Source organism: Scyliorhinus canicula, chromosome 1, assembly GCF_902713615.1.
Source record: "Scyliorhinus canicula chromosome 1, sScyCan1.1, whole genome shotgun sequence".
NCBI lineage: Eukaryota > Metazoa > Chordata > Chondrichthyes > Carcharhiniformes > Scyliorhinidae > Scyliorhinus > Scyliorhinus canicula.
The window spans coordinates 156479769-156500648 of record NC_052146.1 but is presented as its reverse complement, the minus strand read 5'-3'; the positions used below and the strand labels follow the sequence as shown (position 1 = coordinate 156500648).

At 47.5% G+C, this 20880-nt stretch overlaps 1 protein-coding gene across 4 annotated transcripts in view; it reads left to right on the top strand.

Annotated features, from left to right (window-relative positions):
• map7d1a (MAP7 domain containing 1a) overlaps positions 1 to 20880 on the top strand; it is a 315894-nt gene that overhangs the window by 254200 nt on the left and 40814 nt on the right. For 3 of the 4 annotated variants that reach the window (XM_038801635.1, XM_038801627.1, XM_038801654.1), the window contains exons 6-9: positions 4746 to 4856; positions 10392 to 10514; positions 11136 to 11275; positions 17236 to 17402. In XM_038801635.1, the coding sequence (XP_038657563.1) occupies positions 4746 to 4856; positions 10392 to 10514; positions 11136 to 11275; positions 17236 to 17402 (541 nt within the window). The remainder of the gene's footprint in view (positions 1 to 4745; positions 4857 to 10391; positions 10515 to 11135; positions 11276 to 17235; positions 17403 to 20880) is intronic. The other variant, XM_038801643.1, reaches the window with a different exon arrangement.

The following is a 20880-nucleotide window of genomic DNA, read 5'->3' as shown; positions in this document are numbered from 1 at the left end:
CCAGCATTTTTAATTATAGGCATTGTTCTTAATTTAAAAAATAATTGTGCTTAAATTTACAAACATGGTGACTGGAGGTATTGGGCAACCAAAGACTTTGGATTTTTTCTAAGAATTAATTGTTAATTTCAATTGTGTTGTGACTCTGGGTCAAGTGAGGCTAGAATTGACTATGCACTAGCCCAGGGGGTTGTAATAATAAAGACAAGTACCTGAACCAAGGAACACACCAAGGAAGTGGGAGTCTTTCGACCAAGTCAAACAGGCCCTGCAATCGTTGGCCTTACTTGTCCATTTTAACCCAGAAAAACCCATAATAGTCACACGTGATGCATAACCGAATGGTAATCTCGTGCAAGATGGTGCGGAAAGGCCTATTGTCTTTGTGTCCAGAATATTGTCGGATGCTGAAAGGAAATATTCCCAGATTGACAAAAAAAAGCCTGGCGCTCATTTATGCCATTAAAAAATGTCATCGATATGTTTATGGCTGACACTTCACCATCTTCTCGGACCATAAATCATTACTTGGTGTTTTTCGTGAAGATAAACCACCAATAGCACCAGAGTGCGAAGATGAGCATTACTGTTAGCCGTGTGTCCGTATAATTTTCAACATAGGCCGGGTGCCCAGATATCAAATGCGGATGCTGTGAGCAGGCTCCCATTCCCACAGATAATATCTGGCCTCCCACTCCACAGGAGATCATCCTGGCCCTGAATTTTCTCGACACTCAGCCTGTTCCGTCCGCCCATATCAAGAACTTGGACCAACAAAGACCCAGTGTTGTCAAGGGCAAAGAGAATGGTCCTAACTGGCTGAAATCTTGGTAAGTCAGAACAAATCAGGCCCCATATGCAACATAGGGATGAAATAACCTGTGAGGACATGGTTTTTCTGTGGGGTGGCAGAGTGATAATGCCACCCCCCGGGGGTGACAACCTCTTCTCCAAGAATTGCGCAGTGGGCATCCTGGCCAGTCCAAGATGAAGATGCTGGCTGGGATCTACATTTGGTAGCCAGGGATCAACAAGGAGATCTAAAGATTGGTCAACCACGGTGAGCATTGTCGGACTCAGCAGACCCTTCCACCTGCAGCTAGATTGCACCCCGGGGAGTCAGGCCATTTTATGGGAACAATGTTTTTAATCGTTATGGACGCCCACTCAAAATGGTTGAATGTTGAATGTCCAGCTCATGCACTCGACAACTGTGGCAGCCCCCGTTGACTAGCTGCACCAAATCTTTTCCATACATGGCCGACCAGAGGTGATCTTCTCAGATAGCAGCATCGTCTTCACAGCCGAAGAGTTTCAACTTATCATTAAGTCCCGTGGGATCCAGCATGTACAGGCGGCCCCTACCATCCCGCTTCAAACGGGCTGACTGAAAGGGCAGTCTCAATGTTGAAAGCATCGATGAAAAACAGTCTAACCAGCCACTGGTGCTTTGTTAGTGGACTTCTTGCTCTCGTACAGTATGACCCCGCATTCCACCACTGATGTTATCCCGGGTTTGACCTTGTTTTCCAAATTTGTTGGGGTGGATGGAGGCTAAGCAAGCTTCACAGAAAGACTGTCATGACACGGCCATGGGGGACAGGACATTTGAAATGGAAGATTTAGTTTCCATGCCAAATTCTGGAGGAGCACCACCCTGGGAGGGATGTTGCCAGGATTGGCCTTGTGTCTTTTGTTGTTGAGCTACAGGCTGCGAAGTGAAAAAAACATGTAGATCATTTGAGAAGGTGAGAAGCTGTCGTCTCTGCAACTGGGCATGCTGACCCAGTCCAAGTTACAAGTGTACCACTTTCCTAGTGGGTGGTGTCAGAACCAAGATCTTCTCAAGGGGAAAATTGGGGCGCAAGGGGCTGGTTTAGCATAGGGCTAAATCGCTGGCTTTTAAAGCAGACCAAGGCAGGCCAGCAGCGCGGGTTCAATTCCCGTACCAGCCTCCCCGAACAGGAACCGGAATGTGGCGACTAGGGGCTTTTCACAGTAGCTTCATACTTGTGACAATAAGCGATTTTCATTTCATTTTATTTTTCATTTCACGTGTGGCCACAGAAGGAGTTGAGGGGGTAGTTAGTACTGCCCCTTCTCGGGAATCTCCAAATTTGCCTGCCCTGCTGTGAACTCAAATGCTTCAAGTTTGGAGAAGCCATTTACCAAGTTGAGACGCTCGGCAAAAGTTAGAAAGTCACCTGATAGACTTAGCATATAAATGTTGCTTTGAGCTTCCTTACTGTAACCCTCTTTGACTGTACATAATTGTAAATAAGAGTTTGTTTGCTTTTGCATTTAGGGATTTGTAAGGGAACTTAAGAGGGGAGGAATGTGGTAGCATGGCCCCTTTAAGGGTCGATCCCTCACGGGTCACGTGACCCGCCTAATGGGCCTATTGGGATGGAGTATGCGAGCCGTAGCCTATTGGGTGCCTGGGTATGGACCTGTGTGGCATCAGAGTAAACTTAGGAGTTCGAGGGAACTAGACCTGTGTAGGAGTTGTATTGCTCTGTATATAAAGTTCTTCTCTTGTTCTTTTGTTAAGCCCATAAGGCCCCTCACTCTGGTACTTGATCCCTCACCTCTCACCAGACTCTCTGCGAGAGAGTCCCGACTGGCCAGGCGTGGTTAGAACCACGCCGTTGGGAATTCGGTGATCGGAGCTGGAGCAATGGCCCCCGAGCTGCACCGCGTAATTCGCGTGGGAGCGGCGCTGGGCCCAATCCCCTCGTCACATTGGATTCTCCGCCCCCGCGCTAAACGCGATTTCATATGTATTTCGACATGAGGTAGCGACAGGACGAAGGTAGACCTGATTAGACCATTGACTCTGCTATCCTGAGAACACATATGAAGAATGGGAAGAGACTTTCTTCCTGGAAGTGTACCCAGCAAAATTGAGTGCCTTCAGGGGAGAAGCAGGACGTGAGTTGGGGCGTGAGTAGAAGGGTGAGAAATAGGAGCTTGTGCAGCGAAAACCATTGATCCGGACAATTTAAACAGCCTCATTCGTGATGGTAACATCAAGAATTATACAGTGCTGTAACATAGTTTATTCGGTGAATTGTTACTGGACAACATCACATTGAAGCCAGTACAAGTCAATATTGTGATACTCTCCTTAACTTCCACTCTTCGTCCATCACACTTATTGCTTGCTTACATGCTGTTGGTGAAAAACCCATGACATCCAATTCGTTACCCTTGTGTGTTACACTTTTTCACTAATCCTAGTGTCAGCCGTGTTGGGAAATGACGGCAACTTAATTGATTGACATGTTGCCAAGTGGACTTGGCAGTCAAGGTGGTGAATTGTGTAATTTTACAGCAAGTCACCTTACTCCAGAGAGGCAGAGGTCAGCAATTTATACAAAGAATGGACTTTTAATGTCACCAATAAAGATGGAGAGTGAAAAGGGTTCGGCTATGACAGTTCAATGAAAGCATTGTGCCAATGTGAAGTTAATCAACTCTGGCATGTATCTCGATAGCATTCAATGTGAGTTGGTGCTCACTCTTAAAATTTGAGCTAGGAACGAAACCAGTGTCAAACGTCTTCACACAAAGGGTAGTGGAAATCTAGAACTCCCTTCTCCCAAAAGGCTTGTCAATTGCGGGAGCTCATTTGGAATTTTCAAGCTGAAGGGGTGAATTTTCTGACCCGTTCCACTGGTGAGATCTTTTGGGGTAAAAGTACAGACATTTAGGTGGGATACAGCTCAGCTATAACCTATTTTAAAAATGAGAAAGACTTGCATTTCTGTAGCACCTTCTCAAGACCTCAAGGCCACGCCAAAGTGTTTTACAACCAACAAAGTATTTTAAAAGTGATGAGTCCATTCCTTCTTCTATTCCAGTTTTCACAAGTGAGGCCACATTCGGAGTGTTATTTAGGCATCCTGCACTCAGAAGGATGTCAATGTATTGGAGAGAGTTTAGAGTATTGGACAAAATGTTGGCATTGGAGGAGATGGTTAGTCCCAGCCCTGTGAGCAGTACAGAGGAACTGGTAGTATGATTCTGAGGGTGGGCCCCGGAATTCATGAGGAGAGGCTCACAATGGACAATAGATTGAGAGAAGAAATGACCCAGGCGTTTAAGATGTGGACAGCCAGAGATGAGTTGATGTAAACAGTACGATGTGGGACTGTCTCAGAGCTGGAGGACTAAGTGAGACAAAAGGCTGATGAAAGGTTTTACACATGGACTGTTGGCTGGTCCTGAAAAAGCAGTCGGCACTGCCAATTGATTCTTTTCAAAACCCACAAATATTTGGTTAGGAGTCAAGTTGTTGGCAATGATTGGGGATGATGAGACAAAACAGTCATCATGAGGTAATGGTTAAGGTGGTAGAATGTTGCTCCAGGAGGGCGAGTGGCAATCTCAGGAGGAAATATTCTCGCGTTTTGTTTGAACTGATTTCGATGTCGGGGAGTTTTATTTTTACAAGCTGTGTTCTCAGGAGATTGTAACGTTTTGAGGAAGGAGTACCTTTGATGGGCCAAATGGTGAACCTTGTTCTGCAGTTGTAGGAGTGTCTTTAAATGAATGGCATCATCTTCAAATGCTTCCATTCTACCTTCCATATTGCCCCTCCTCCTACCCCTCATCATCCACACCTGACCCCCCTCACCCCCACCCACCCAGCACCAGAGGAAGTCTGACCCAGAGATGAGGAAGACTCAATGGTATTTATTTCTCTCTCTCTCTCTTCTGTCTGTCTCTCCATTCTCTTCCAGGGTCAGAGGGGTGCTCTATCTCGGCTGTCAATCTGCCCAAACATGTGGATTCCATCTTAAACAAGAGACTCTCCAAGTCCTCAGCCACACTGTGGAATTCCCCCAGCAGAAGTATGGAATCTTTCATTCTCCCCTTTTCCACACCCCCCTCCCCCTTTTCCCCTCCCCCTCCACTGTTAGACTCCAAGGACACCTTCTCCAGGGCTGTTAACTTTCCGACGATTCGGATTTGGAACAGTCGTTTAAACTCCCGACTACAAAAATAATAAGAATAACACACACAGGTGTTGCAATTTGAAGGGGCACTGATGTTTGGTGTTTTACAGCACCCAACTGGCTCAAACAAATGTTGTAAACCGACATTGCCCCCTTTAAGGAAAGTTATACTTTGCGTGTTTGCTAGGATCTGGTGCTGCTATTCAGATCCACAGCCGACTTTGATTACTGTCCCTGACGTGGCAGTCTGATGAAAATTAACAGCCCTGTGTCTCCCTCTGTTTGTAGTGGCTCAGTGCTGCCCCATAGTGCACAGAGTCTGAAACGCTGGTGGCTCACTGCTGGTTTAAAGTCTAAATAGCCTTCAGCAGGCAGTAAAGACTCTCATATTGGTTGGTGGAGGGGGTGGGGGAGGTGGCACAGAACCTGTGGAAGCTTTGTGTGGGTTTTTTCTCCCCAAACAGCGGGAACTGGTGCTGGGCTACCTTTGGATTGAAGAACTTGTCTTGGTGATAATGATGCCGACGGCGGTGTTGGGTGTGGTTATTGCTGATACCGCAGCAGAACGATCCCATCACCAGACCAACCTTTTCCTTTTCTGCCAATGATTCCATGAGATTGTGAGAAACAGGAGCAGGTGGAGGCCAGTGGACCCTTTGAGCCTGTTCCGCCTTTCCATAAGATCATGGCTGATTGGATTGTGGCCTTAACTCCACTCTCCTGCCCGTCGCGCATGACTGTTATAGATCAAAGCATCTGCCTAACTCAGGTTTGAATATATTCAATGACTCTGCATTCACTGCACTCTGGAAAAGAAAATTCTGCAGACTGAGGGAAAAGGTTTGTCCTCATTGCCATTTTTAAATGGGAAACCTCTTATTTTTAAACTCTGCCCCTTGTTCCAGACTCTCTAACAAGGGGACCCATACATTCTCCCAGCATGTACTCCTTTATGCTTCAGTTGTTTGAGTTTATTTGATCCTGAGTGATCTGTGCTGAATGTTTCACTGTGGGTGAGGATACGAGTGGTGGTTGGGGAGGGCCAGGTTGAAATGGAGCGCACTGTGCCAGGCGGGGTCATGTTGGGAGTATGCCAACATTTAACGAAAGCTTGCTTTCCTTGGATGAAAGGAAAAGACACTTGTGTGCAAATGGAAGGGGCCATTTTTCAAAATGGTCCTACGTTGTTCACGTTGCTGACAGGAACAAGACCGGTCCCTTCCAGCTTCACTGATTTCTAATGCAATCTGGCTGTGCTCAGTCTGAATCCTGGGAGGAAGAGTGTGGGAACAGCAAGATCCAAAGAGAGAATCCATCTGGGGGTCCTGGGGGAAAATAGTGTGGACTTCAATCTCAAATGGATTGGCATTAGGAGAGTAAGAGTTGATCAATGGGAATTCCAGTACAAACAAGTGTTCTTGAACGTGATAGATCACACTGACAGGATCTCAATGTTAGTGACAGATCACACCTACATGATCCCAGTGTTAGTGATAGATCACACCTACATGATCCCAATGTTAGTGATAGATCACACCTACATGCCCCCAGTGTTAGTGATAGATCACACCTACATGCCCCCAGTGTTAGTGATAGATCACACTGACATGATCCCAGTGTTAATGATGGATCACACTGACAGAATCGCAGTGTTAGTGATAGATCACACTGACAGGATCCCAGTTTTAGTGATAGGTCACACTGACAGGATCCCAGTGTTAGTGATAGATCACACTGACATGATCCCAGTGTTAGTGATAGATCACACTGACAGGATCCCAGTGTTAACAATAGATCACATTGACAGAATCTCAATGTTAATGATAGATCACACTGACAGGACCCCAGTGTTAGTGATAGATCACACTGACAGGACCAGTGTCAATGATAGATGACACTGACAGGATCCCAGTATTAGTGATAGATCACACCGATATGATCCCAGTGTTAGTGATAGATCACACCTACAGAATCCCAGTGTTAGTGATAGATCACACCTACATGATCCCAGTGTTAGTGATAGATCACACCTACAGGATCCCAGTGTTAGTGATAGATCACACCTACAGGATCCCAGTGTTAGTGATAGATCACACCTACAGGATCCCAGTGTTAGTGATATATCACACTGACATGATCCCAGTGTTAGTGATAGATCACACCTACAGAATCCCAGTGTTAGTGATAGATCACACCTACAGGATCCCAGTGTTAGTGATATATCACACTGACATGATCCCAGTGTTAGTGATAGATCACACCTACATTATCCCAGTGTTAGTGATAGATCACACTGACAGGATCTCAACGTTAGTGATAGATCACACTGACAGGATCCCAATGTTAGTAATAGATCACACAGACAGGATCCCAGTGAAGATGCGGATACCAATAGTGGTGCAAGTGATGGATAACAATGAGATAAAAGAACAGGAAAAGCTGGAAAAAGGTATGCAGGTCTGGCTGCACCTGTGGAGAGTGGAACAGAGTTGGTGTTTCAGGTCCCTATAACTCCTGTTTTTATTTCAAATTTCCAGTTTACGTGGTATTTTGCATTAGTTTTAGATCACAGTGAGATGTAAGGGGTTTGGTTACAAGGGGAACAATTGCTGGCAATTGTTCTGACCTTTGAATACATTATGAAATGTCTTATAAAGGTCAGTGACTTCCAAAGGTAACTAACTACAGCTTGAGCTAAATCCTAAATTGATAATCCAGTGTAAGTGGCACCATTAGTCATGCTACTCAATCTGGATTGTTCTGTGACGGAGCTGTCCAATCTTCCATGGTCAACTGACAGAAGTGGCATTAACCTTCGCCCTGCTGTTCCCTGTCAGAGCTGGCCCCAGTACTGGCTGTCCAGTCCTAGTTCTGTGGCTCTCTGGCAGAGCAATGCTTACTGTCCCCAGTGGCAGTGTTTGCCCTCGCCCTTATTCGATGACCACATGATGGTGCTGGTCCCAAATGTACCTCTGCGACCACCTAATAGATCTGTCTATTGCCTTGGCCTTGGACACCCTTTAGTGGGGCTAGTTCTAGCGCTGCAGCCCTCAAATGAAGCTGATTCCTGGTTGTCTGATCGAACTGCCGAAGTGGTCAATCTTACGACCTTTTGAATGTCAGCAAACCATGCAGAACATCTCAGTTGAACCTAATCCTAATGAGCAGCAGACCTCTTTATTCCTTAGCTTCTCACTAGCACAGCTCATTAAGGCCAATCATATTGCTGCACTACTGCCGGGGGTGGAGAATAGCTCTTAGCCCCTGGATTGAATCTGGGAACTGTTTGGACTACAGGGTTGAATCCTTTACACAACAGTTCTCAGAGAGGTCTACACAAATAGGGTGAAAGCTTGGCCAGAATTCTCCGTTTAGGGAGACTAAGTGTTGCTCACAGGACTGAATAGCGTTCGATTCGCATTTCTGTTGGGAGCGCTATTTGGTAAGTGAGTCAGGACATGCTCCAGCAATCTGCCAGGGTGAATGGAGAGCAATTCCCGGCCCTGTGGGCATTGTAACCGCTGGGGCTAGAGTTAGCGCCAAGGAGCCTGACAGCTGCAGCTGTTTTTAAGCGCTCCACTTACCAGACACTCACTGCAGCCACCAAGATGGCCCACAGAAGACCTGCCTCCCCTCCCCACACCCCCCAGTTGAGGAGTCTGAGGTGGACCCATAGCTCCCTGCCAGTGAGGAGAGGAGGGCTATCTTTTCCCCCAGGGTGGGCCACACACTCAAGCCCACCCTTGAACACAACCTGGGCGGGAGTGGCAGAGACATCAGTGCTGCCAGTCTCACCAGGAGCAGACAGCTGGTGATCTTCAGGGGTGAGGGTCACTATTGAGGCCTCCACCCTGAGAGGGGCAGAGAACCATGGAAGATTCCAAAGGCATGCTGTGCAGGTGTTCCCTGCTTGGGGTGAGCTCTGCTAATCCCCTGCTTCCTCTGAAATCGAGCAGCATTTCTGAGGAGTGCCAGCACCTGGTGTAGCCCTGATTGAGCTTGGCCACTTCCATCCCTTTGATGAGGCAGCTGGGGTATGAGGGTGTCCAGAGGGGTGGCCTGGGTGGGCGCCCATATGACCAGAGGCCTTCTGGGCATTCAAAGGATACAGGCAGCTCTCAGCAGTGTGAGCAGCCAGGAGCCTATAAGGAGCACCAAAGGGGTGCTTTTAAACCCACATACTGCAGCACGGCCGGTCTGAGCCAGGCCACCCCGATCCTGAGGGGGACACCCCGAGTCCAGGACTTGGCTCCAAGTTGTTCCCTGCTACTGCTCCCAGCCCGGACAGCCACCCATCCCCAGCAAGCCTGACGATATTTGAGGCTCTTTCAGAGTATTTTTATCCTCCTGTGATTCTCTGACCGATTGCAATTCCCGAAGCGAAGAATCCAGGCCTTGATTTTCTCCCCGATGGTGAATTTGGTGGCAGGGGACATATAATCAGGCAGGAGGGTGGTAGTTGTCATTGCTTCCGGCCCCCTCACCCCTCTGCACCCCATCCGCCTTCCGCTATCGCTTACCTCCAGCCTGGGATCCAACGATGATTCTAGGCCTCTGCATCCCTGGTAACGCTGCCATTCAATAGAGCTGTCAGCCCCTGATTGACCGGCAACTCTTGGCTGGAGGAAGTTGCTCCCCCACCCAGATTGGGGTCCAGATCCTGGGGGCAGACCTGGCGCTGGTCGGTCAAGTGACTGAGTGGAACAAGTTGGGACGGGCCTTCTGAACAGAGGTAGCGCAGGGCGCTCACTGGCTGTCCGGCCATCGACCCAGACCCCAGTCGCTACCACAAGATTCCGCATATGGTGTGGAATTAATCGTAGGGATGACTAAGAGTTCAGAAAAGCCGGGCTAATGAAGAGGAAAGTTAATAGATGTTGAAACTTACAAGGGGTTTTGATAGGACAAGTAAGGAGACACCATTTCTTTTGGCAGGGGGATCCTTAATCAGAGCAGATGTATTTAAGATCAATGGGAAGATGAGGAGGAACATTTAGAAAGTTGGAATGGTGTCTGAAACACTGCCGGAAGCAGATAGAATAGTACCTTTCCATGGAACTTTGCTTAAATGCTTGGAGAGGAAAGCTTCATAGAGCTATGGAGAATGACAAGGGAATGGGTCCCATTGAGCAACACCGAATGCCCACTTTCCATGCTGCCAGGTAAAATCTTAATGTTAGGGCCGTGGAACTGCAAATGGATGATCAATGCTGAGATTGAATTGCCCCATTTGAATCCTCCCCAGCCAATTGCGATGTATGTCGGGCATTCATTGACTTTTATTTGTTTCCCCACAAACATCCCAGGCTGTGCTTCGGCCTGGCTCTCTGGGATGGGTGGTCTGAGAGAGCCCCACAAAAGCCCCACTCCCCCTCCCCAGCGTTCACTGCCAGGTGCCTAATCAGTGAAAAGGATCTTGTCTTCCTGCAGCTCGTCGTTTACAGTTGAGTCCATGGGAGAGCAGTATTGTGGACCGATTGATGACCCCAACTCTGTCCTTCCTCGCCAGGAGCAGGAGTGTCGCTGTTTTAACAAGTAACGGACATGATTCAGGTTTGTTCTCTCATTGAACCAATACAGTTGAGAGTGATTTTGGTCAATGGCCTGTTTTAAAAATTGAAAATAACGTTGTATCCAATCTTTGTTCTCTCTCCCTTCCATTGCTATCAATCGTGCCGACTCCCTCCCCCTCTCCTTTTTCATTGTTTCTCTGTAACTCTCCCTTGAACTCTGCCTCACTGTTCATCTCCCCTATCTTACTGTGCTTATCTTCCTTTTATCTTTGTGTCTGCTACATCTACTCTCAATATATCCTCTCTCTCTCTGTCTCCATCTCTATTGTTCTCCTTTTTCCCTGCTATTTGTTCTTCTCCTCATTTCTCTTCTGTGTGTGTTTAACTTTTATCCTCTGTCCACCCCTATCTCCCTCCCTACTCCCCTTTGTCTTTCTCTCTCTCTCTCCTCATTTCCTGCTCCCTGCATCTCTTATTCCCTGCTCCCACCATGCCCTCTCCCCTCCCCCTCATCCTCTCTCTGCCTCCCCACTCCCTCTGTGTTTCAAACCCCAATCCTCCCCTCTGCCCCCCTCCTTGCTGTCCTTCTCTCCCTCCCTGCACCATTTGCCTCCCCTCCCTTCCCCGGTGCTCTCCCTCTCTGTTTCTGTGACCCTGCTAGTCCCCCTCTGTCCTCGCTCAGCCTCAGCCAGCCCAGTAACCCCAAGTAGTGGCAAACCCCTTCACAGATGCTCTAATCGATGGAGAGCTGCTCTCAGTACGCCTGAAATCCCAGGACAGCGCAGGACCGATCCCCACCTGGTGAGTAACCACGTAACCGGTACAAATGAGAAAGGCTCCCTATGTAAAGAGCTGTAAATCCCTGTCAACAAGATCTTCCTGGGTCACAATTAGCAGCCCTACTTTGACTGTGAACTATCCCGAAACTACTTATCTCTGCTGCAGTGAATCAGACTAAATTATTAATTCAATCTTTTGTCTTTTGATGAGGAATGAATTATTTATCGGTCTTTTTTTTCTCCACTTGCCTGCTTTCTCCTCTGCTTCTGGAGGTGTTGACTTCTTGTCGGATTGAGTTGCACAAGCAGCCTTCAGAATGAGCCAAGTTGTGATATCCTGCACTGTAAACCTGGACACGCGCGAGAGGCCAGCTTTGCAATCAAAATTGTACCGGTCCACCCCAACATCTAACCCCTCCCCACAGAGCTCACTGCGAGGATGACCAATACTACTGGCTGGTTTATTTTGCTCCCTAAGCCAGTGGCCGACCTGGTTCAGCTCGATTCACATCAGCTCGGGAGGATTTAACAAAGAACAGTATACCACGTGAACAGGCCCTTCAGCCCTCCAAACCTACGCCGATCATGATGTCCATCTAAATTAAACCTTCTGCACTTTGTGGAATTTGGATTGTGTTAGTAGCCCTTGATGTTCCTAGGTTAGAACAAGGAATGATAGCTTCCTCCTCCTCATCGTTCACCAGTGAACTGAGCAGGCAGTGCCTTGGGCCCAGACAGCTCTGGACCCGACAATGATGTCCTTCCCTGCTCAGTGCCCCGGCTCAACTCGAGTGAGGTACCAATGGTCCACTGGTTGCCAGGCAATTGCAAGCAGCAAAGGGCAGTGCTTTCAGAAAAGCTGGGGAGAAAACAAATAACAGCAGGAGTGTGGTTCAGTGATAGTATCTCTGGATACTTGTGGATCCAAGCCTCACTCCATTGACATAACAAAGGCCGATTCTCCACTGCAGTACTGAGGGAGTGCAGCATTGCCAGAAGTGTCATCGTCAGGATGAGATGTTTGACTGAGGTCTTGGGCTGGATTCTCCACCTTTAGGATGCTCCGTTTTGCCGGCAGCCATGGGGTTTCCCGACGGCGTGGGGCTGCCCCACAATGGAAAACCCATTGACCAGCCGGCGAAACGGAGCATCCCGCTGGCGTGCTGAACCAGAAATCTGGCACGGCGGGGCGGAGAATCCAGCCCATTATCTTCCAGTTCTGGTTGTTCAAGGTGGATATAAAATATCCCACAGTACTATTTTAAGAACAGGAGGGAATTTTCCTAGTGTCCTGGTCACAATTTCCCCCTCAACCTAGTCTAAAACCAGATTAATTGGTCATTTAATTAAATTAAATTAATTTAATTCTGGGGTCTTGCTATATGTTATACAGTTTCCATGTTCACTGACATAACAAAGGTTACGGTGCTTCAAGTATTAAATTTATTATTCAGTGTTTGTCCTGTCCCCAATATGTCATTCTGGTAAACGTCACAGGTCAAATTTATATCAAGTACTACTGTACTATTGAGTAACCAATGGCGTGTTCCTAACTTATATAAAAAGCTAACTGTGTGGTGCGTTGTGTGCTTGTGTGTGTGTGGAGAGTGCGGTGCGAGAGTGGGAGCCTGTGTCTCTGTGTGCATGAGCTGTTTCTCTGTGTGTTTTTTGTGTGTGTGTGAGTGTGGAGAGTGCAGTATGAGAGCTGGAGCCTGTGTCTCTGTGTGCTTTGTGTGCCTGTGTATGTGTGGAGAGTGCGATGCGAGATTGGGAACCTGTGTGTGTGTGCGGTTGTCAGTTGTGTGGAGAGTGTGGTGTGTGGAGATTATGGTGCGAGAGTGGGGGCCTGTGTCTGTGTGTTTTGTGTGCGTGCGTGTGTGGAGATTGTGGTGCAAGAGTGGTAGTCTCTGTGTGTGTTTTGTCTGTGTCTCTATGTGTGTCTATGTGTGAGTGTGTGGAGATTGCAGTGCGAGAGAGGGAGCCTGTGTCTCTGTGCATGGGTGTATGTGTTTTGTGTGTGTGTGCGCGTGTGTGGAGAGTGCATTGTGTGGCGATTGTGGTGCAAGAGTGGGAGCCTGTGAATGTGTGTTTGTGTCTATGTGTGGAGAGTGGGGTGTGTGAAGATTGCGTTGAGAGAGTGGGAGCTGTGTCTGTTTTTTGTGTGTGTATATATGGAGAGTGCGGTACGAGAGCGGGAGCCTGTGTCTCTGCTTGTCTGTGTTTTGTGTGTCTGTATGTGTGTGTGTGTGTGTGTGGAAAGTGCAGTGTGAGAGTGGAAGCCCTCTGTCTGTGCGTGTGTGTCTGTGTGTGTGTGTTCGAAGAGAAAATTGTTCCTTTGTATTGTTTTGTACTGGTGTCTTCCCTGTTCAGACAGCTTCAGTTTGCGATCTGATGAAGCGTTACAATGTGAGGGAGGGTAGGGCAGGATAAGGTTGCTAACCCTCCAGCTGTGTCCTGGAATCTCAGGAAATTGAAAATTAATCTTTAGGACACTGCTGAGAGCAACAGAGGAGAGCAATAACGGGGAGGGAGTGGGGGGTATTAATCAAAATAGTGTGCATTTTTCCCACACCATCATAGATTTGTTATAAAATTGTTGGTTGTGGGGAAAGAAGGCCATGTAACAAAACCTACAGAGATACTCCCCAAACAGAGTTGTTGACCATGGGGATGAGGGGTTTCCAATACAGCACTCAAGTAATAACTCTATACGGGAGTGAAACTGGCCCCAGTAACTATGAGATCGATCTGTTCAAGTCCAGTGTTAGAAGTTGTTTGTGTTTGTCCATACTTTATTTATTCACCAGCAGAGGCCTGACCATCATGATGTTGAAACCTTTGCCATATCCATTGCTTTCTTCTGTTCTTCATCTTGCAAACTGCACAGAAACAAACCATTCAGGCCAACGAGGGGAGGTGGTGGTGTTGTGGTGTTGTGGTATTGTCACTCTCCAGAGATCTGGATCAGGGGACCTGGGTTCAAATCCTACCACAGCATTATTGAATTAAAAATAAATCTTGAATTTTAATAAAAACTCACCTGGTTCATTAATCTCCTTGAGGGAAGGAAATCTGCCAACCTAACCTAATCTGGCCTACATGTGACTCCAGACCCACAGCAATGTGGTTGAGTCTTAAAAAAGCGCATCAATTGCAATTAGGGATGGGCAATAAATGCCCAGTCAGTGAAGGCCACATCCCAGAAATGAATAGAAAAAAAAGTTCGTACTAGGGTGTATACTCCTCACTTGCCATTGGTTTGAACCCTGTGCCCATTCGCAACCAATATCCTTTCAAAAGAGGAAATATTTCACTTTAATGAGAGTCTGAAGGTTGAACGAGAGGCAGGTTCGGTTTCTCGTGGTCTCCCTGTCATCCCATGCTGCAGTCCTTCGAACATGGACACTCGTTTGGCAACAGGCCTTCGCGAGACTGTGCCTCTATTTTGCTACTCGCTTAGCCATCAGTGCAACAGACGGTTCTGGAATGATAGAATAACTAATGTCCACCACAGAATCACAGACTAATACAGTGCAGGCAAGGCACTTTGGCCCATTTGGCATGAAAGGCCCTGACCTGCCTACCTAATCCCATTTGCCAGCACTTGGCCCATAGCCTTGAATGTTATAGAACAGTACAGCACAGAACAGGCCCTTCGGCCCTCGATGTTGTGCCGAGCAATGATCACCCTACTCAAACCCACGTATCCACCCTATACCCGTAACCCAACAACCCCCCCCCCCACCACTTAACCTTACTTTTTAGGACACTATGGGCAATTTAGCATGGCCAATCCACCTAACCCGCACACCTTTGGACTGTGGGAGGAAACCGGAGCACCCGGAAGAAACCCACGCACACACGGGGAGGACGTGCAGACTCCACACAGACAGTGACCCAGCTGGGAATCGAACCTGGGACCCTGGAGCTGTGAAGCATTTATGCTAACCACCATGCTACCGTGCTGCCAAATGCTCATCCAGGTACATTTTAAAGGATGTGAGGCAACCCACTTCTACCACCCTCCCAGGCAATGCATTCCAGACTGTCACCACCTTCTGGGTAAAAAGGTTTTTCCTCAAATCCCCCTAAATCTCCTGCTTTTCACCTTGAACGTATGTCCCCTCGTAACTGACCCTTCAACTCAGGGGAACAGCTGTTTCCTATCCACCCTGTCCATGCCCCTCATAATCTTGTATACCTCAATCAGGTTGCCCCTCAGTCTTCTCTGCTCCAGAGAAAACAACCCAAGCCTATCCAACCTCTCTTCATAACGTAAATGTTCCACCCCAGGCAACATCCTGGTGAATCACCTCTGCACCCCATCCAGTGCAATCACATCTTATAATGTGGTGACCAGAATTACACACAGTACTCCAGCTGTGGCCTCACCAAAATTCGAAACAACTTCAACATGACCTGCTTTTGTAATCCATGCATTGACTGATAAAAGCAAGTGTCCCATTTGCCTTTTCACCACCCTATTAATCTGTCCTTCTGCCTTCAGAGATCTATGGACAAACACGCCAGGGTCCCTTTGTTCCTTCGAACTTCCCAGTGTCAGGTCATTCATTGAATACTTCCTTGTAAAATTACTCCTTCCAAAGTGTCACACTTTTCAGGGTTAATTTCCATCTGCCGCTTTTCTGCCTATTTGGCCATCCCATTAATATCTTCCTGTAATCCAAGACACTCAACCTCACTGTTAACCACCCGGCCAATCTTTGTGTCATCTGCAAACTTACTGATCCCATCCCCCACATAGTCACCTATGTTGTTTATACAAAATACAAACCACAGGGGCCCAACACAGATCCCTGTGGTGCACCACTGGTCACTGGCTTCCAGTCACTAAAGCAGCCATCTATCATCACCCTCTGTCTCCTACAGCCAAGCCAATTTTGAATCCACCTCATCAAGTTACCCTGTATCCCATGTGCAGTTGCCTTATTTATAAGTCTCCCATGTGGAACCTTGTCAAGGGTTTGCTGAAATCCATGTAAACTACATCAACTGCACTACCCTCATCTACACACCTGGTCGCATGCTCAAAGAATTCAATCAAATTTGTTTGGCATGACCTCCCTTTCACATAACCACGCTGACTATTCCTGATCAAACATGGCCTCTCCAAGTGGAGATAGATTCTCTCCATCAGAATTTTCTTCAATAGCTTCCCAGCACTGGTGTGAGACTCAGTGGTCTGTAGTTCCATGGCTTGTCTCTACAACCTTTCTTAAATAGTGGGACCACATTAGCTGTTCTCCAGTCCTCTGGCACCTCCCCTGTGGCTAGAGAGCCCCTGCAATCTCCTCCTTCGCTTCCCGCAGGACCCTGGGACACAAGTCATCCGGACTTGGAGATTTGTCCACTTTTAAGTCTGCCAACACCTCCAATACCTGGTCCCTCTCTGTGACAACTTGCTCAATAACCTCAGTCTCTCTGAGTTCCATATCTGCCTCCTCATTCTCTTGGATGAAGACAAATGTGAAGTATTCCTTCAGCACCCTACCAATGTCGTCTGGCTCCATCCACATATTTCCCCCTTGTTCGCTAATGGGCCCTACTCTTTCCCTGCTTATACTTTTCCCATTGATCTATTAATAGACTATCTTGAGATTTTCTTTACATTTTACAGCTGGAGGTTTCTCATATTCCTCTTTGCTCTCCTAATTGCTTTCTTAAGCTCCATCCTGCACTTTCTGTACTCCACTCATGCCTCTGCTGATTTGCTCCCCATTTACTTGCTAACTGCCTCTCTTTTCCTTCTCATCTTATCCTGATTGTCTCTGCTCATCCATGGTTCTCTGGGCATGTTACTCCTTCATATTACCCTCGAGGGAACATGTCGGGCCTGTGTCCCGCCCTATTTCCTTTTTGAAGCCCCCCCACCCCCCCAACCATTGCTCTTCTATTGATTTCCCCACCATTTTACCTGTTGTTTGTCTCAGACTTTGAACCCTCTTTCCATTCTGTTACCAGAGCGAAAGCAAGAAGAAGGAAAAAAAGGACAAAAAGGACAAGGAGTGGGAGAACGCAAAGGAAAAGCATGCCCTGTTGAATTCTGGGAGTGTGGCTGACAAGATGCTGAGGAAGCGACAGTCTCTTCCCATTGTCAGGAGTAAAGAGTCCATCGCAAGAGAAGCCAGGTACTCTCTAATAACCCCATACCAACCCCCACTGCAGGTTACCGTCTTCCAAATGATGACCCGCCCTCTTGGTACCAGAGGCTCCAATGTCCCAATTACCTTTGTTATATTCAAAATTGCATTTAGATCAAATTAAAGTGTCCCTTTGTCCTATCTATCGCCATTAATTAAGGCCATAAGACATAGGAGCAGAATTAGGCCACTCGGCCCATCGAGTCTGCTCCGCCATTCAATCATGGCTGATATTTTCTCATCTCCATTCTTCTGCCTTCTCCCCATAACCGGCCTGAATCCCTCAATTGGTTTTCATCCCACAACTCACTTTTGGGTGTTTGTTATTCTGTATATAAACTCCCCAAATCCCTCGATTAGATTCCATTCTGTAACTCACTCCTGGAATCTGCTATTCTATATCTGAACCATCCTTGATTGGATTCTGTTATTCCATATATAAATCATCCAAACCCCTTTTTTATATTTCAGTTTATAACTCACTCCTGGGTATCTGTTCTTCTATATATAAACCACCCAAATCCCTTGATTGGATTCTATTAGTATATGTATAAACTACCCAAACCTCTTGATTATATTCCAGTCTGTAACTCACTCCTGGATACCTGTTTTGCTATATATAAACCCTCCCCCCAATAACCCTTTGATTAGATTCCAGTGTGTAACTCACTCCCAGGTATCTATTATTCTATATATAAACCACCCCAAACCCCTTAGATTAGATTCCAGTCGGTAACTTACTCCCGGGTTTCTGTTTTTCTATATACATGCACCCACCCTGCAAACCCCTCGATTAGATTTCCGGCTGTAATTCACTCCCCTGGGTGTCTATTGTTCTATATATAAACCACCTCAAATCCCTCGATTAGATTCCAGTCTGTAACTCACTCCAAGATATCCGCTATTCTACATACAATACACTATGAATCCTTCAATTAGTTTCCAGCCTGCAGCTCCCTCCTGCCTATGTTTTATTCCATATTTTAATGCAATTGATAGCAGGTCATGTCTGCAAGTTCCCAACTGCCCTCATTATCTCTCTCCCCAGAGTCCTTTTTGTAGATGAATACTGCATTGCGATCATTGCGGAGATTCCGCAGGATCAGTTGAGATACTCGGGGTAATTTTAATTACATAGGTGTTTACTGTGTACAGGCATTTTGTTATCAGATTGGGTAATGATTCTCTCTCCCCCCCCCCCCCCCCCCCATTCCCCAGCAATGTTCAAGCCTGTTTCTAAAAATAAAACGTTGGATTCACCATTTTTGAGCCGAAGTGCGGAGGATCGGTGGCAGTTTATGTCAGAAAAATTGGCGGCACCCCCTCACCCCCGGCTCCAATGATAAAAGCACCTGGAGAATGGCCGGGTCCGTGGCCGCGCATGCGCACGGCGGTGACCTGCAGTGGTCGTGCCGTAAAACATGGTGTCGGCCGTGCGCGGACCCGACCCGCCAGATAGTGCCCCTGGCCACCTCCACCAGTCCTTTCAGCCCTCGCATGGCTCCCGTCCAACTGTGGCGGCGACGGACACAGTCTGCAGCCATCACACCGAGGTCCCACACGGCTGAGGCCACACGTCAACCGTGCAGTCGGGAACTCGGCCCATCGGGGCGGAGCATCGGGGAGAGCCTTCAGGTGTCGCGCTGAGGCCGTCCCACCGGCGCACGACATGGTGATGCCATTTTGAAGGGGGCGGAGCATATAACACTTGTGTCAAACAAGCGCCGCCCTCTATTTCGGCATCAAAAGGCATCCTCCGCCAGATCACCGATTACGAAATTGGCGTCGGGGAACAGTTAATCTCGCCCAACGTCTTTCATCATCTGTAATACAGGATGTGAAAGGGATATCTGGAACTGTGGCAACTTTACTTTATTGAACCTTATGGAACAGAAGGCTGCAGATTCACCTCTGGCCTGGTGCAGAGTTAACTGATCTTAGTCGGGTGTGTGGGGTTGGGGAGCTGTGGGTACTAAGAGAGTGCTGCAACTGGCCACAGCTCTGCCATTCAGGGAATGGGTAAATCACCGAAGATTTGCAATACAATACAGTCGCAACCTACTTAATCTAGCCATCTTTAAATTGGCGGGATAATTCCGCTCCTGGACAAAGTCAGTGAATTTTTGGCCGTCTGTCCAAATTTTCCATTCCGGTTGTGGGCGGGACTGGAAATTCCCAGCCAAAGGGCCCACCATTCTGTCTTCCATTAGTCAATTGTAAAATTGGCAGCAGCAGAGTGTTAATCACATGGTGTTTTTCATGCAGAAACCAATGTTCAGGGAGTACTTTAAAGTGCAATTGTTTGACCATCTGTATCTTGTGCTGGGTTACAGCTTGCCTGAACACTGAAGCAAAATACTGGAAGTCTGAAAAATAAACAGAAAAGGCTGGGAATATTACGTAAACCCAGGCAGGAGAGAGAAACAGAGTTAACAGAGTTGGTTTTAGGTACCATCTGGGGGTGGGCAGGCACTAATAATAGCGCCTATATGCCAGTTCCCTCATTCCATCCCACCTCCAGATCATTTTTGAGGAGGAAGGACAGGAGGTCAGCGGGACCACCCTCCTGCACATGACCCAACAATGAGGCTGCTCTTTCCAAGGGCCGGTGCAGACTCGATGGGCCGAATGGTCTCCTGCTGCACTGTTCTATGATTCTATGACCCCGGTAGTCTATGACCAATTGAAGCCAATTAAACTGGCACGGGTCCAGTTTAGCTGCGTGAAGGCGGCCTCCCAATGGTAGACCAGGGGATGAGGGGGAGGGGGGGCAATGCTGTGGACAGGTTCAGAGGGTCTCATGGCTTGGTTGCAAAGACCATTTTTCTCGTGGAGATTTTAAAAAGTTGGTGAGTGGGTACCTCCATTACAGTGCGCGACTCCTTTCAAACTAGAAGGCCTCTGATTGGCTCTCCAGTTTCGAAAGCCCACCCATCATTGTTAATTAGACGAGAAGTCACCCACTGAAGAATCACATTGAGCCAAATATTTCAGCCTGACTGAGAACCGCAGGGATACCTAGCCCAACATTTCAAGTCAATGGTTTTTCATCAGAACAGTTGGGGAAAAAAATGATCAGATTTGAAGCTGGTATTATGGAAGGGAAGGAGATTCAGGGTGGGAAAGAACAGAAAGCACAGAATCATCAAAAGAATGTACTTCCGGCGCAGGCACACAAATGGGAAAAGAGCATTGGGGACCCAATGTATAAGCAGAGTCATGTTAAAGTGGAAATCCAGGAGATAATGCATTCTGGGAAGGCATGACCGGGCCTAAACCCGGATTGCAGGATGATCCGCCAAAATCCAGATTGTTGGCTGACCCTGGCTGGAGTGACAACATGCGTCCGAGTCAGAATGGCGTGTGACTTTGGAGTCAAGGTGTTCATGTATGCTTGCTGCCCCTGCCTTGACAGAGGGTGGAGGTCACATGGTGGCGAGCCAGTGAGAACATCAACCATCCTGTA